This window comes from Alternaria arbusti (assembly GCF_024043155.1).
Source record: "Alternaria arbusti strain BMP 1465 chromosome Unknown scaffold_1, whole genome shotgun sequence".
NCBI lineage: Eukaryota > Fungi > Ascomycota > Dothideomycetes > Pleosporales > Pleosporaceae > Alternaria > Alternaria arbusti.
In genome coordinates this window covers 1722545-1738597 of record NW_026249941.1, presented here as the reverse complement: position 1 = coordinate 1738597, position 16053 = coordinate 1722545, and the positions used below count along the sequence as shown (strand labels likewise).

At 52.8% G+C, this 16053-nt stretch overlaps 6 protein-coding genes across 6 annotated transcripts; 4 read left to right on the top strand and 2 right to left on the bottom strand.

Annotated features, from left to right (window-relative positions):
- Positions 1-887: 887 nt before the first annotated feature.
- J4E86_000626 (uncharacterized protein) lies at positions 888-3172 on the top strand (the record flags this gene model as incomplete). Its single annotated transcript, XM_051441199.1, has 2 exons — positions 888-1180; positions 1243-3172. 2 exons carry the CDS (start codon positions 888-890, stop codon positions 3170-3172), a joined length of 2223 nt encoding a protein of 740 aa, XP_051307370.1.
- Positions 3173-3874: 702 nt separating this feature from the next.
- Positions 3875-5048, bottom strand: J4E86_000625 (uncharacterized protein; the record flags this gene model as incomplete). The annotated part of the gene is made up of 2 exons (XM_051441198.1): positions 3875-4539; positions 4598-5048. 2 exons carry the CDS (start codon positions 5046-5048, stop codon positions 3875-3877), a joined length of 1116 nt encoding a protein of 371 aa, XP_051307369.1.
- Positions 5049-6736: 1688 nt separating this feature from the next.
- J4E86_000624 (uncharacterized protein) lies at positions 6737-7798 on the bottom strand (the record flags this gene model as incomplete). The annotated part of the gene is made up of 3 exons (XM_051441197.1): positions 6737-6872; positions 6919-7712; positions 7763-7798. The coding sequence occupies 3 exons, from the start codon at positions 7796-7798 to the stop codon at positions 6737-6739; spliced, it is 966 nt and encodes a 321-aa protein (XP_051307368.1).
- A 359-nt stretch (positions 7799-8157) lies between these two features.
- Positions 8158-9577, top strand: J4E86_000623 (uncharacterized protein; the record flags this gene model as incomplete). Its single annotated transcript, XM_051441196.1, has 2 exons — positions 8158-8499; positions 8552-9577. 2 exons carry the CDS (start codon positions 8158-8160, stop codon positions 9575-9577), a joined length of 1368 nt encoding a protein of 455 aa, XP_051307367.1.
- Positions 9578-12583: 3006 nt separating this feature from the next.
- Positions 12584-13433, top strand: J4E86_000622 (uncharacterized protein; the record flags this gene model as incomplete). Its single annotated transcript, XM_051441195.1, has 2 exons — positions 12584-12632; positions 12688-13433. The coding sequence occupies 2 exons, from the start codon at positions 12584-12586 to the stop codon at positions 13431-13433; spliced, it is 795 nt and encodes a 264-aa protein (XP_051307366.1).
- Positions 13434-14054: 621 nt separating this feature from the next.
- Positions 14055-16006, top strand: J4E86_000621 (uncharacterized protein; the record flags this gene model as incomplete). The annotated part of the gene is made up of 3 exons (XM_051441194.1): positions 14055-14287; positions 14405-14803; positions 14851-16006. The coding sequence occupies 3 exons, from the start codon at positions 14055-14057 to the stop codon at positions 16004-16006; spliced, it is 1788 nt and encodes a 595-aa protein (XP_051307365.1).
- Positions 16007-16053: the final 47 nt, after the last annotated feature.

The following is a 16053-nucleotide window of genomic DNA, read 5'->3' as shown; positions in this document are numbered from 1 at the left end:
TAAGCTTGTATGTTTCTCCTAGCGTGCGTTACTATACAGTAGGAGAAGTAGGATAGATCGGTATAAAGTTGAAACTTTAACATCCTGATCGTGAATTTCTGCCTGCGTATATTTTGCGTCATCTGCGGCATAGATGTACTGTTGAGCCCTCTGCAACAAAGAGAGATAGGCCTACCTATCTTCTGATCAGTAGGCTCTGCCATGGCTTGCTACCAGAGGTTTGTATGAACAATCCATGATCGGCTACATTTGGCTCAGTTTCGTGTGCGCGTATGACCGAGCTACCCATAATCCAATTGATCATGCAGGAATTCGAGCAAAAGAGCTGGCCTAGTCTGATGACCGTACTTCGGCCGTCGAATAGAACACGCAAGATGCCCGTATTCAGCACATCTGTACGCCTCCATCAGCGCTGGAATACGAAAACCTTACATGGTCGTACTTCGGGCGCTGACCTGGCCAACTTTCTTGCTCGAATTCCTACGGTCCTCTCACCCTGCGTCTTCTGCAGGGTCGCTTAACTGCGTCCTAGCTCCACATGTAGCCTTCGCTAGTTTGTGGCGTCGTGCTTGGCTGGCTGAGCGGCCGGGGAGGTCCGCTGCCTCGCTCTCACTTACGGTCTAGAGCATCAATAGCTTCGCGGCTCCAGCTCTTCCTAGGCCACCGCGTCGCTTGTGGCTGGCTGTGTAGAGCTCTAGGCGGAAGATCACGAAGTGTGGGCTTCCTATGTGCTCAATGGCTGGAAAAGGTGCAGACCATAGCGTACAGGGTCTATAGAATGTTCGGCATACTCATACCGGTGCTGTGCTCTTGACCCTCATATCAGACTACCTTTGAAAATTGTAAACGTACTATCCCGAAGACTTTTCTCAACCCAGGGCGGCATTATGGCGTCCATCACCGTCAATGGCAACACAATCGTACCGATCGGATCAACAGGCGAGAGGTGGACGGTTAATGCAAACGATCAGGGAGAAGTGAGATCTGCACCCGATGCAAAGGAATCGAATTTCATACTTGTGCAAGTTGATCGTGTCCTCTCTGTTGATGAGAAGGCGGTTTTGGCAGACCATCATGTTGAGATCCAAGAATATGTCGCCGAGAAGACATTTCTTTGTCGATATGAGCCGGACAATCTGCAGGCCCTACGGCTATTGCCGTTCGTCGTGACAGCGGACATGTAAGAACCACGTCCTGTGGAGCATATATTGGTAATGACGAAGCTAATGGTTACAATCTCAGTTATCATCCAGAACTCAAAACAACCATCTCATTGAAGGAAATGGTCGAGGGCGAACACGACCAACAGGACTATGAGGTCGATTTAATTCTTCATGAGAATCCCAACGTGACGTCGGAGCAATTGGCTCCGTATGTTGCGCGAGCGGCTGAAGTGCCCGTTGGAGACCTCGAGATCCTGGAGCGCAAGATCAGAGTCACTGTTCACCAGGACAAACTCGCGGCACTCGCCGCTTTGGACAGCGTCAACAGGATCGAGGAGGTCCGGCAGTATGCCATGTTCAATGACCAGGCGCGCGCCGTTCTATTTGATGCGCTCGCTATTCAGAGTGCTTCGATCGCGTACCAAGGTACCGGGCAAATTGTCTGCGTGGCCGACTCAGGATTTGACCAGGGCATGGCGGCGGACACAGAAGATATCAAGGTTCATCCTGCCTTTTCGGATCGTGTCGTGCAAGTCATCGGTATGGTTCCAGGTACTGCTACTCCTAATGACCCCGTGGGTCACGGTACACATGTCTGCGCTTCGATCTGCGGTAATGGGGTCTACAAGAACGCCGAAAAGGTTGAAGTACCGATGAAAGGCACTGCGCCGAACGCGAGGATAGTTGTACAGGCCATGTCTCAATGGCACACCAGCTTACGCAAGTGGAGTCTCAAGGTACCAGCCGAAACGTCCGTTCTTTACTCAGAAGCGTATAAACTCGGGTCTCGGATCCATAACAATTCTTGGGGCCCTATATGGAGCCCGACGACAGGACAGTTTGGATACACAGCCGACGCGACCGACATCGACCGGTTCATGCGCGACAACCTGGATTTCTGTATCCTCGTGGCAGCCGGAAATGACGCCGCAGTCAAGAACGCGGGCGCGAGCCAGATAGGGGGCAATGGAGCTGCAAAGAATTGCATCACCGTTGGTGCTACAGGAACAACGCGAGACAACGACGGCCATAGATACACGCATGGCTTCAAGCACGGCTCCGATGTCACTTCCGTGGCCATCTTCAGCTCACGTGGACCGACGCTACCTGCACGCAATGCGAACAATGAAGCCACGGTGGGGAGGATTAAACCCGACATCGTTGCACCGGGCGTCGCGATTCTTTCCGCCGCGTCTCGCGCGCTACCACTAGGGGATCGCCGTCGTGCCGCGAATGGGAAATCAGATGATTCTGATTGGATGTTTCTGTCAGGCACAAGTATGGCCACGCCTCTGGTCTCAGGCTGCGTTGCATTGCTTCGTGAAGCGCTACAGGGCGTTGGAAAAGAAAACACCAGCGCGGCTTTGATCAAAGCTTTGTTGGTCAATGGCGCAGTGCTGCACAGCGGCGGAGCCCAGAGTAGGAAAACATTGCCTTACGACTACGAGCAAGGCTTTGGGCGCGTAAACGTCGCAGCCTCCCTCAGGATGGTGCAACAGCTTTCTTTCGTTGACGGCTGGCAAGGCAACACGGAATACGAAAGCAAACATACTCATGTCCAAGACGCGCCTGTGCTGCGAGTCGCCTCAGAGTTGGACAAGACGTGGCAGAGCCCGCCGTTGGCCATTCCCTCGACGAGTGCTCGCACGCGCTTGACTGTGACGATGACCTATCCGGAACCGCCTGGTGCGCTGGTGCAAAATGACATGAATCTCATTGTTCGTGCTGGCGTGGGAGATGACGTCATTGAACGACATGGAAACATGGCAGACGGCGACCAGGGATTCGACTGCGAAAGTAAGTTAGCATACCTCATTACACAGCGGAAAGATGTTCAAATGATCTGGAACGCTGACTTATTGTTCTCCTCTACCGCAGATACAGTTGAGAAGATCATTTGGGATGATGTTCCTGGCTCAACGGCTGTGATTGTCGTCAAAGCGCAAGCTTTTACTAAAGAGTGGAAGGAGCAGACATTTGCTGTTGCTTGGGATCTGCAGAGCATCTAGGTGTAATGATGGCTTTGGCGACAGCGGACTGGAAGGTATTCTGTCGCAATGGCATGAAAGGATGCATATAGATGATTGAATGCGCGTGATCAAGCTACGGCTACTCCGAAACCAAGCTCGCCTCTCTACATCCTCAACACCACTATGCACTCAGTTCGCGCAGATTGGTATATTAGCCATGTGCATGATATATACTGTTCCATGTATAGGAATAAGTGTGTCAGTTTTACGTGCCTTTAGTTGCGTGAGTAGCCATACCATCCTAGATACCTACCTAGGTAGGTAGGTTCAACATTGAGAACCCAGACGTCACACCTAATATAAATAGCGGTCTTGTGCAGGACTTCCAGCGCCAGGATATACCAGATGTGACAGCGGATTTGCTAGAGGTTCGCAGGATAAGGGGTTTCCAGTAGATTGTGTTGTCCGGATTCATGTAGGAAACTAAATACGGGGGATACAGGAGACTCACAGGTACGTTTAGGTTCCAGGCTAGACGTTCGTAGATTAGACCATCGGGCTCTACAAGAGTTCATAGCGCACTTGCAGAGCAGACGGAAAACACTCATCACGCACGAAAACCAAAAGTTCAGGCAGACGTCGCATACGACGGTCATTCTTTTTCATAGTGCCTTCATCGATCTACACCTATTTACTGCTGACACTACGTCTACTCCGCTACATCTTCCGTCCTTCTTACTCTTAAACGTAGTGATACTTGATCGTGATGCGGGGAACGCACATAGCCTTGTATGACATGGGAGCAGTGAAGGGAGCAACGTAAACTGGAGATGTAGGCTGAGCGGGAAGAGCGGCGACACTGGAGGAAGCAGCAACGCCAGGGTAACCAGCAGCGCCAGAGTAAGCGGCAGCACCAGAGGGAGCAGCAGCGCCAGAGGAAGCAGCAACGCCGGAAGCAGCAGCGCCGGAAGAAGTAGCGCCGGAAGAAGCAGCAACGCCGGAGGAAGCAGCAGCGCTCGAGGAAGCAGCAGCGCTCGAAGATGCAACAGCACTCGAAGATGCAACAGCGGCAACGCGAACAGACGAGGCGACGGCAGAAGAAGAAGCGCTGGGCGTAGGTGTGGGAGCGGCACATAGAGGGGCGGCGGCATTGAGCTTTCCAACGGCCCAGTTCGAGGCGTCTTCGGTGTACTTCTCAAAGTAGCTCAAGTGCTTCTCGACGTCGTCGCCGTTGGCGCAGATTGGATCTCCCTTAGAGCAGTAAGAGCGCAGGACGGGTGCGAAGCGGTTCAGGCGCGCAAGAGAGGTGGCGTCGCGACCGTTCTTCTGTAGATCAGAGCCGTCAAGAACGTTGTATGGCATGTTAGCCTCGTGCTTAACATCGCCCCAGAGGAGAGCAGCAGCGACTAAGTTACCACGTTAGCACAGTCCAAGGTTCGAGTGTGCCATGTCAAGGATACTTACTAGCATTACCAGGAGCCGCGGCAGGGTCGAGACCAGTGGTGATCTGCGAGCATCCACCAGGTCCAGCAAGGACATCTCCCATGATCCAGGCACCCTGAGAGAAGCCATTGAGGATGAGGTGCGTGCACGGGCACTTCTTGTTGAAAGCAGTGATCTGGTCAAGACCGTTGCGGACTCCCTCGCCAATTTGTTTGCAGTAGTCGCCGCCGTACGGGAACACGACCTCAATGTAGTCACAGGTCTTGCCCTCAGCCCTTAGCTTGGCGCACGTAGCGTCGGCGAAGGGGAATGTACGGTAGTCATGGTACGGCGCAGTGTTACCGCGGGCCATGAAGATAACGGCATCGGCGCAGGGGGCGTCGAGCTTGGGGGGTGGGGAGTTTGGGTCTTGAGCGACGGCGACGGCGGCGGCAGCGCTGAGCGCGAAGACGGTGCGGATGATCGAAGACATTATTAAAGATTAAAGAGTGTGGTATTAATTGGTTTTTAAAACGAGTGTAATGGTTGGGTTGCGAGGTTGAAAGACCTGTGAGGAGAAGGAAAGTCTTCTTGGCTCCGGGGGAACAGTTTAATAGGAGCGTTCATCTTGCATTTCTGCCGAACTGGGCGTCGTGTCGGCTCGAACGGGCGGAAAAGGGATACGAGTTGGATCCCTTTTTGGCTGAGCTATCTACCTCGGGTCGTGCGCTAGCAGGAGCGCGGACAAACGTCGTATTATTGAGATTGATGCTGACCATGAGGTTTTGGAGGATGGCCCAGGTGCCGGACGTCCCCTTGATGAATACCTAGGTACCGTCAAACTCTGCCATCTTTGCGAAATGGGTCACCGGGACATCTGAGACGTTGCTGTTGATGTTTGCATTGAAGCTAACTTTTAGTTCATGGGATGAAGCAGGGTCCAAGAAATTTGCTAGCGTGCGTGTCAATGCTTGAGCGATCCTCCATATACGAACCCCTGAGCTTGTCTAAGATAAGAGTTCGTGCACGTCCCCTCTATCAACCCGAAATGTCTTAGCTCTCACTGGGACCCGTGGACTCCTCGAGGGCTGCCGTGCCTCATGCCAGACATTCGACAATCTAGATGCACTTTGCTTGTTGGATGCAGTCGAGTTTCACAACTCCACTTGTGCCAGTCTGGCGCTACGGCCATCGCAGCGACGATGAAGTCAAAACATTATGCATTGTGAGTAACTACAAAACTTCATCCCAGTCGAGATGGGCAAAAAGAGCCTGGACATATCAAGAGCATACACTGAGCAGACGCGTCGTGTTCTTCCTCGATGAATGGGTCTTCTGGCAGTGTGAGTGCGCTGTCTGGGACTTGGGTGTTTTCCAACCACAGAAGAGCCCCGGATCTGCCGTTGTGGCCCCACATGTGCACCTATGTCGAGCATCCTTCAACGAAATCCTACGTCCACTTCGATAGGGTTCAGTCTTTATGCAGACTTGATATGCCATTACAACGGTCGGGAACTTTCTCATTAAGAACACGGTTTATCCGCTTGCACGGGTGTCTTATGCCGCCTTTCTCCGGTATTTCCAGGCGGATTTTGTTCGGTTCGCCACGACAATACCAAGATTATGTACTTCCATCTTGGGCCTGGTGTGGTTGGTAGTGCTTTGTTGATCCCTGAAGCTTTGACCCTGCCTTGGGTGTCGGGAAACCTGGAGGATTTGGACGATTGCGAAAGATTTTCGAGTGGAAATATCCAGCTCCTGCGCAAGATCAGTAATACTTGACTAGTGGATTGATAGTTCGGATGAGTTGATTCCGATGGATGAACACAATTACCAGATCGATGCAACCGAGGGACATGACGAGATCCTCGATGTGCCAGCAAATGGTTACGAGTAAGGCCAGGAGTATAAGTTCTACGTGCTGTGGATTCAAAGAGGTGTCGACAGCATTGCACATACAGCTGAGTGCGGGTGCATCTTCAGTCAACGCTGGGAAGATGACAAGCCAGAAGAGACCAGGATCACTCCAAGTTAATAGACAACATTTGGTAGTGACCTATTGTTCCGCGTTGTCGTGATGCAGCTCAGGTACGACTGCATTCACCTAGACGAGTTGTGGACGCTGTTTCTGGACCATAACAATGCATATGGATTGACTGATTATGCATGATCAAGTTACGCCTACTCCGACAACACGTACTGCACTCCTTCAGTCAGGTTGTCATAGAACTGCTTCCTCGGCTCATCGAGTTTGGGCGAAGGCCAGGCGAAGAAAAAATGTGGATAGCCATCGTAGTAGTCGAGTTTGACAGGTACCCTGCATTCACGTCAGCAATAGTAGAGCAACGAAACAGAAGACCTACTGCGCATCATCGAGCATACGCTTCATAAGCATGCCGTCATCTTTCAATGTGTCTTGGCCCGCAATAGCCATGTAGACCTTCTTCAGGTTTTTGATTCCTGGGTGAAGAAGCGGCGATCCGTATATATCTGTTGGTGGTGCACCGAAGGCAGCCCAAAAGTCTCGCATCGCCCCCGAAGTGTTGATGGTATGTTGATCATGCTCCTCCATTGATGTATAACTAGTCCGGAGTGCCTCGGGAACACCATCTGGGTGGACAGTCGCAGGTATAATTCCAACAACACCAACAAGTTCGCCCGACTTCTCGTCCTGGCCTCTCAGCGCAGTTGCGAAAGCCAGTTGGCCTCCAGCGGAGACTCCTGCAGTGAGGTATCTCCCCTCAGCGGTGTTGAGTCGCTTCGAATTGCCTAACGCCCACACCAAGGCCTTGTAGCACTCGTTCAGCAGCCCAGGATGTTTGTTCTCCGGCGCGAGGCCATATTCAACAGATACAACCACTATGCCGCCGTCTTTTGAGATTGCTCTGCTGAATGGGTCGTCGCCGTTGACGTCGCCCATAGCCCAGCCACCACCATGATAGTACATGCACACTGGCTTGCCACCGGTGTACCCATCAGGTGTGTATATGCGCACTTTGGTCCCGTCGTCGGTGACTGTGTCCTCGGTCTTTACGGAAGGGTCGGGCGCGGGGAAGGTGTATTTCGAAGCCATGAGGCCACCGTATCGCATGAACTGCTCAGTCATGCTCGAAACCGGCGGCTTCAAGAGCATGCGCTCGCCGAACTCTTCTTCGAACTACGCGACCCGTTAGAATACTCTGATGCACATGCTCCCACTTGACATACCTCCAGCCATGGTTTCGCAAATCCCTCGTTAGCCATGTTGCCCTAGGTTAATGTGTAAACAGTGAACAAACTCTCCCATCTCGGAAGCCATGGTGTATAAAGCCCAATAAAGGTTTGGCGTCTTGTCGTGCTGCTCATCTCGACTCACGTCGACGCGGAAAGACGTCAGGGGTCCAAGCTTCCCATTCGCTGCCTCCAGGGCTGTGCCTTCCCCACGCTTAAAGACATCCGGCTCCCCCGCCAAAACAACATCGCCTCGGCTGGGCTGCATATCGCGACGCGTCGGCATCGACCGTGCAGCGAGTCATGTCTGCTATATGCACGCGTAGACATTTGATTCTGAAGTTCGATCATCTTCACTTACCTCCATCACTCACGATCCAGGAATCTGCACTATGGTTTTGAACATCGACATCGACAGCAGCCCAGCGTTCTCGCGCATACCGCCATGGGTCAAAGCGAAACTTCGTCCGATCGCAATTGAGAAGATTCAGCAGGTATACGATTGGGTCGAGACCGAGTGCATACCAGCTGAGCGCATCTACAAAGCTCAACTCAAGGAGAGCAAGACGCGATGGGAAACACCAGCCATCATCCACGACCTTCGAAAGAAGGCAAAAGCGCAAGGATTATGGAATCTCTTCCTGCCGAACCACTTTGTCGAGAGTCCAGGCCTCACCAATCTGGAGTACTCATGCTGCGCTGAGATCATGGGCAGAGTGTACTGGGCAGCGCAGGTAAACTTCTCCAGATCCAATGTAGCCTGAACGTCTTCTAACACGTCTCCAGACGATGAACTGCCATGCTCCCGAAACAGGCAACATCGAGCTCCTCGCCAAATACTGCACACCGGAGCAGAAGAAGAAATGGCTCCACCCCCTCATGAACGGCGACATGTCCTCCGCATACAGCATGACCGAGCCCGACGTCGCCTCCTCGGACGCAACCCAAGTCGGCATAAAGATGGAAATCACGGACAAAGAAGTCATCATAAACGGACGCAAGCTATACGGCAACTGCCAGTACAACCCAGAGATGCAGCTCTTCATCCTGATGGGCTGTTCAGATCCCACGAACGCGAACGCCTGGAATAGACACACAACGCTGGTGGTACCGGCGAACAGCCCAGGGCTGAAGCAAGTGAGGAACTTGACGATCATGGGCTATGATTGGGCGCCGGAGGGACATGGCGAATACATATACGAGAATGTGCGTGTGCCGCGCGAGAACATCATCCTCGGTCCTGGTCGCGCGTTCGAGATAGCGCAAGGACGACTGGGGCCAGGCCGTATACACCACTGCATGCGCCTGATCGGCCAAGCAGAACGTGCCTTCGAACTCGCGCTCGTCCGCTGCATGGAGCCGCGCAAGAAGCCACGAGGCAAATTCATCGGCGAATTCGACAGCAATATCGAACGCATAGCCGATATGCGCATGACGATCGATGCTATGCGCCTTGTTGTGCTCAATGCAGCAGATACCATGGATCTGCAAGGCAACAAGGCAGGCAAATACGCCATCGCGCAGAGCAAGATCATGGTGCCGAATGCGCTGCTCAAAGTCATCGATGAGGCTATGCAGATATATGGTGGCCAGGGCCTGACGCAACATACGCCGTTACCGGAGTTGTGGACATATGCTCGTTTCGTGAGGGTGGCTGATGGTCCGGATTCAGCTCATCGACATCAAGTTGGGAGAGATCAGATGAAGACTGCGCAAGGATTTAGGAAGAGGGCGGAGGGGTACACGGAGAGGTATAGAGAGCTGTGTAAGAAGTGGGGGTTGGAGCCGGAAGAATTCTGGGGCATTCTGTAGTAGCTAAATGTGCAAATTGTATCTGCAAGGGAAAGCAACGATGCCAACATCTTTACATGTTTCGGTGTGTGCAAGCATGATCTTTAAGTATCGTGTTCCGTGAAAACCTGGAGGAATGCCATCGCAGAGCACATATAGAGGTTCATTAATCGCGTATCTACGTAATCATCTAGCAAAAGTAATCGAAACGGGTATCGTAACCAAGACCCTAACTCCTAGCCAACGTCTCTCATATCTACATAAGCCAATCCGTCAATCATACTGCAATGGGTGGCGATCCAAAGCTCATGTTATCGTCGTCGTCGTCGAAGAATGAAGCTACTTCCTGCGTCGACATGAAAAAGTCTTCAAAAGACGCGCTTGGTCCCGATGCCACTGCAGAGGACTGCGTGTGAGGTATCGGTACGCATTGCCTCTTTACTGGTGGTAGTGGGTTCTTCGAAGGTATCGGCGAAGCTTTTCTCTTTGCATTGGGGCCAGACATAGACATGGGCAGCTGAGAAGCTCTGAGCTTAGCAAGTTCAGCCTCGAGTCCCGATGCAAAGGGACCTGGGTTGACACATTTGCCCGCTACCTTCTTGGACGATGATAATGGTCTGCTCGAGTTCGCAGTCGCAGAAGGACGCGGTGAGAACTCGGTGGGTGTAGGGAGGCTATTCATCCGCATGTGAGGCATCAATGGGTTCCCCAACTGCGGGGCGAGAGGCAACGATGTCGGCTGTGGTGGGGGCCGAGTAATTGCGGAGTGCACCTGGCCTGGCGGATTATGCTGCATAGTAGGCGCAGTTTTGCATTCCGCTTCCTCTATTCGTGGCTCTTCATCGAGATCGTCTAGAGAAAAGTCGAAGTCTTGGGTCGAAATGGGGGGAAGCGTGTCAATAGTCGGATGCGTTACGATCGCTGGGGGCTTGACTGGCTCTTCTACCATCGGGGCTACTTCTGAAGCCAGCTCTCGCGAGATCTGCGTGCTACTTTCGAGAAAGTCATCCCAACAGTCTGTCGGTGGTAGTGGTATGTGCTGGCTTTGCTTCGCGACTGATGTAGGTATGATTGTGACGGAAGAGCTTGATTTTGATGCTGGGAGTCCAGGAAGTTTAAAGTTTGGATTCTTATTTGCAGGAGGCTTTGCTTTGACAACAGGAAGGATCGGTTTCTTGAACGGAACGGCAGGCGGCACACGACCAGGTATAGAGGGCAGCTTAAACCCTGTTTGTGATGTGTCTCGTGGCGTGCTAGATGGTGTATAGTCTACGGCTACACGGATGGGAAACTGCGTCCGCTGAAAGGGATGCTGGTCCAGATTCTTGTACTTTGCAATAAACGGAACCCGGGTCAGGAAAGTCTTAGTTCCATGCAGCTGCCCATCCAGAACCAAGCACTCCAGTCGATCGTTCTCGCACCTCAGGACTCGCAAGTGCTGGCTCTTGGACAGTTGGCTGCTTGTATTCAGGTCCCTGAGCAGCATCACAACGCAGCCAACTTTGATTCGCAGTCGATGCGGAGGTAGGCCCACTGGGTTTAGCTTATGCAATAGCCCGAGTGACGGGTCCCAGTCTGGCGTCTTTAGCGAAAGATCTTGTGATAGCATTTCGAGCAGAGGCTCAGGCAATTTGTCCAAGACAGCCTCGATGGCCTTATTGATGGGACCGTGGGTGCGAGCGAACTCGCGGTCGTCTTTGACAGCAACTGGTCTCGGGGAAGGGGTCGGCGCGGCGGGTGGGGCACGTTTGATCGAAGCGACAGGCGCAGGAGGCGGCGGCGCGACAGTTTGTGATTCCTCTACTGGATCCGACATGACCATGTCGTGTGCTTCGAGTAACGTATCGTCGTCGAGATCATCGTCAGGCCATTGTTCTCCAAGCGACGCATTCGCGCTAGGCAGATCGAGGCCCATGTCCTCATCGTCGTCGTCCCATGGCTCCTTCTCAATCTCTTCAACCATCTCCTCCATCTTTTTGGTAAGCTCCAAGTCTTTCTTGCGCTTCTCTTCGTCCTTCTTCTTCTTCAGCCCCAGGAATGCCTCCATGCCATTCTTCAACTGCGCCTGTGTGTGACTGTATCCAACCAGCTGTGTCGCAAGGCCAACGCCAATCTGCTGCCTCGCCTTCGCCTCCTTGGCCTCCCTCTCCTCGCGCTTCTTCTTGGCTGCTTTGCGGCGTTCTTCGGCTTCGCGCGCGCGGGTGGCGCGTTGTTCTAGTTCAAAGTCGCGTTCGAGCTGCTTCTGCTGGCGCTCGTTGAGGCGAGGGCCATGTTTCTTGTGTTGCTTCTTGAGTTCGGTCGATGTTTGCGCGATTCGGTGAGGCGTGGGGGGCATGGCGGGCGGCGCATCGCGAGGAGGCGTGCGGGTGGATGCAGGGCCTGAACCGTGGTGGCGAAGGATGCAAACCGTGGAACCGCGCTAGAACACGCAAACACGTGCCCAGATGACGTAGAACAACACGCCATCCGTGCATCACGATCCGCCTCGCAAGCCTTCTACCATTGCTCACCACCATTAGCGCCCATTTACTTTCTTGCAACGGCCTTCGCGACCGCTTCTAGCAGTAATGACTTCGTCTTGGCAAGCATGCTGAAGGTGTTTGACGGCGACCGATCGAGGTCATCGTGCCTTCCCAGCACCTTGTCATATTGACACAAAATGGTCGCATCCTATATGAGCTGGACTCGCGATTCTCGCAGGATGCGACCAAGCTCAGATGCAACGTACAAGGTCCTCGCATCGTAGAGCAGACATGACTCGGTTGTGTTCGCCTCCACGAGCAGGAAAACCGCAACCGATGCAGAGCGTAGCCCCGCCTAAGAACCGCCTCCACAGCATCAGCCTTCCACACTTCCCCTGACGGTGCATATGCAGGGCGCATGTCATCGCTGATAGTTCTTGAATCGTAACATTGGGCTAATAGCAACAGTGGCGGCAACACTGTTCACGAGCAAGGTTCCGCGGACCTGACATTCGATAGCTGAATACCCAGGAAGGCTCGCAATTCACACGCTGCACCCAAGAACATGGCTTTTACACTGAAAGGAGTGGCATACATTACCGGTGCTGCGTCTGGTATGCACCATCAGACTGTGCAGCAGTTACAAGCGATGAGCTAACATGTCGTTAGGCATTGGCCAATACACTGCATACGCTCTTGCGAAACAGGGTGTACGCTCATTCGCGCTGCTGGATCGCAATCCCGTCACCAAAACCGTTAGCGAACTACGTAAACTCTCATCCGACTGTTCTATCAAGACATTCGAGATCGATGTCACCAACGAGAAAGCTGTCGATGACAGTATAGAGAAGACGGTCAAGGAGTTCGGACGACTAGACTACGCTGTAAACAATGCTGGTATCGGTGGAATGATCAAAACGACCGATCAGATCCCGAAAGACGACTTCGAGAAGGTCATGTCTATCAACACCATCGCTGTCTGGCAATGCCAACGTGCGCAGATTCGGCAAATGCTCAAACAGGAAAAGCTGTCGGACTCATATCGGTCATATCGTGGTTCCATCGTTAATGTCGCATCCATGTATGGTCTGGTTGCACCACCGCTCAATGTTCCTGCTACAGCATACGCTACCTCAAAGCACGCTGTTATTGGCCTCACAAAGTCAGATGCGCTCGCTTTCGCGCACAAGGGTATCCGGATCAACGCCATTTCGCCGGGATATGTAATGACGCCTTTGGTACAAGAGCACATGGGTCAGGGTGAGATGATGGAAACTGAAAGGAAGAAGGTCCCTGTTCACCGCTATTCGGAGATGGAGGAAATCGGCGACTGTATTGCCTTCTTACACTCAGACGCGGCGAGCTACATGATCGGCGCCACATTAGTCGCGGACGGAGGATACACAATTGTCTAAACCTTTGTACTAGCCCAGCGCCTTGATAATTCGACATTTCCTTTACACGCTTGCTACGATACATGATCTTTTCGTCAAACAGATGCAATTATGTTGATTACATCGGTCGCATCTCGGTAGAGGTTCTCCACCCCATCGCTCCACCCCGATCCCCGCAAATTGGGAGACGCAACCTCCGTATCCGAAAAAGGATCTCGACTACCCCAAGCATTTGTACGATTGGCTAATCGACCTTCCATCGGCTCTATCACGATTACGCGACCTCGAAGCCCCAGATTTTACGTCTGTGCAACGTTCGGAAATGCTTTGCCAGACGGAAAGGCATGAATAGCCTCTTCAACAGTTTACCCACATCACGAATCGTCACCATATCTCGAGACCCCAACCCTGCTCCAACTCACTTAGCGTGACCCCAGATCTCAGCGTACACTAAATTGACTCGCTACGTGGAGTCATTCGGCCAGCACCTGACTCTCCATGACTGAGCAGTCGCGGCGCAAACATGCCGCAAACAAAGTTTAAGAACGGTGAAGGCCTCGGAGTGGTCGCAGCGTTGCCTTAAGATCCAGCTCCAACTTTGTCTTGCGATTCACCTTTCTCATTAGTTATTTATCCTTCACAATGGCAGACGGATTTATTGTCCCATCAACGGCTGCGCCAGAGACTGATGCTCAGCACCGGTTACGTGGGCCCATCCACGCGCAACGCCATGTACGCATCGTGTGTATCGGCGCAGGTGCTTCGGGACTTCTGATGGCATACAAACTGCAAAAGCACTTCACGAATTACAGCCTTCAAGTTTACGAGAAGAATTCCGAAGTTTCGGGCACATGGTTCGAGAACAGATATCCGGGGTAAGTGAAGATCATATTGATTGCTGCGGGGCGTGATGCACCTTTCGCCCCGCGATCTACCGAAGCGACTGCAGCGATGCGGCGCAGTCGACCAACCTTGCTAATATCCGCTTCCAGATGCGCATGCGATGTTCCCTCCCACAACTACACCTGGTCATTTGAGCCCAAATTGGACTGGTCCGCTGTATACGCCAGCTCCAAAGAGATCTTCGCCTATTTCAACGATTTCGCCCGCAAGTACGGTCTACGCAAATACATCAAGACGCAACACCAAGTCGCTGGCGCAATTTGGAACAAGCAAAGGGGCGGATATGATGTACAGGTCAAAGACCTGGAGAGTGGCCAGACCGTCAATGATCATTGCGACATCTTGATCAATGCAGGCGGCATCTTGAACAACTGGCAATGGCCTGCCATCCCGGGTTTGGACAAATACAAGGGCACATTACTACACACTGCGAATTGGGACGACAACGTCGATCTCAGAGGTCGCCATGTCGGCCTGATTGGGAATGGGTAAGTGCATTTGGAATGACCTTTAACTCCGCGACTGACCACTTCAGCTCCTCCGGCATCCAAGTTCTCCCTACTATCCAACCGCACGTCAAGAAAGTTACAACCTTCATCCGCGAGCCAACATGGGTCTCACCGGTCCAAGGCCTCGAGCAGCACGTCTTTACCGACAGCGAAAAGCTCGAATTCGCTACCAAGCCTGGCGCATTGGTTGATTACCGAAAGAACATTGAACGGGGCCTCAACGGCCAGTTCGGCATCTTCCTCAAGAACACAAACGTCAACTCCGAGACAGAAGCCTACTTCCGCCAGCAAATGACCGAAAAGCTTAACAATGAGTATCTACAAGAGCGCTTGATCCCGAACTGGCATGTTGGCTGCCGAAGACTTACACCAGGCGTTGGCTATCTTGAAGCATTAGGAAAACCCAACGTACAAACCGTCTACGGAGAGATCAACTCCATCACCGAACGCGGCTGCCTATGCGACGATGGCAACGAATACCCCATCGACGTGCTCATCTGCGCCACCGGCTTCAACACATCCTTCAAGCCACGTTTCCCCGTAATAAACTCCTCCGGTGCCAACCTACAAGATGCCTGGGCCAAAGAACCACGCTCCTACTTCGGCCTCGCCGCTGCCGATTTCCCAAACTACCTTATCTTCCTTGGGCCCAACTGCCCCATTGGCAACGGTCCTGTCCTCAGTGCTATCGAAGCGCAGGCAGACTACATGTGCAAGCTCATCGATCGCTTCCAAACACACAACATATCGACATTCGCCCCGAGAGCTGAGGCCATCGATGAATTCGTCGCCTTCAAGGACGAATACATGAAGCGTACGGTATGGAACGACGGCTGTCGCTCATGGTACAAATCGCTCGGCGCTGACGGCCCTGTAACCGCGCTCTGGCCTGGCTCTACACTGCACTACATCGAGGCGCTCATGGAGCTCAGGCTGGAGGACTGGGATGTCAAATACACTGGCAACAGGTTCTCATGGCTGGGCAATGGATACTCGCAAACGGAGATTGATCCTACGGCCGACTGGGCATTCTACGTTAGGGACGGAGATGATGATGAGCCGATCTCAAGGCTGAGAAAGTTGCAGTTGATTAACAAGAGTGGGACAGTTGAGCCGAGTGAAGGGGTGAACTTTGCAGGCGGAAGGGCAAAGACGGATGCGGTGGTGGAGTCGAAGCTTTAGCGATTGTGTTGTTTCTATATTTGTGGTGCACAGGAGGATTCTCCAAG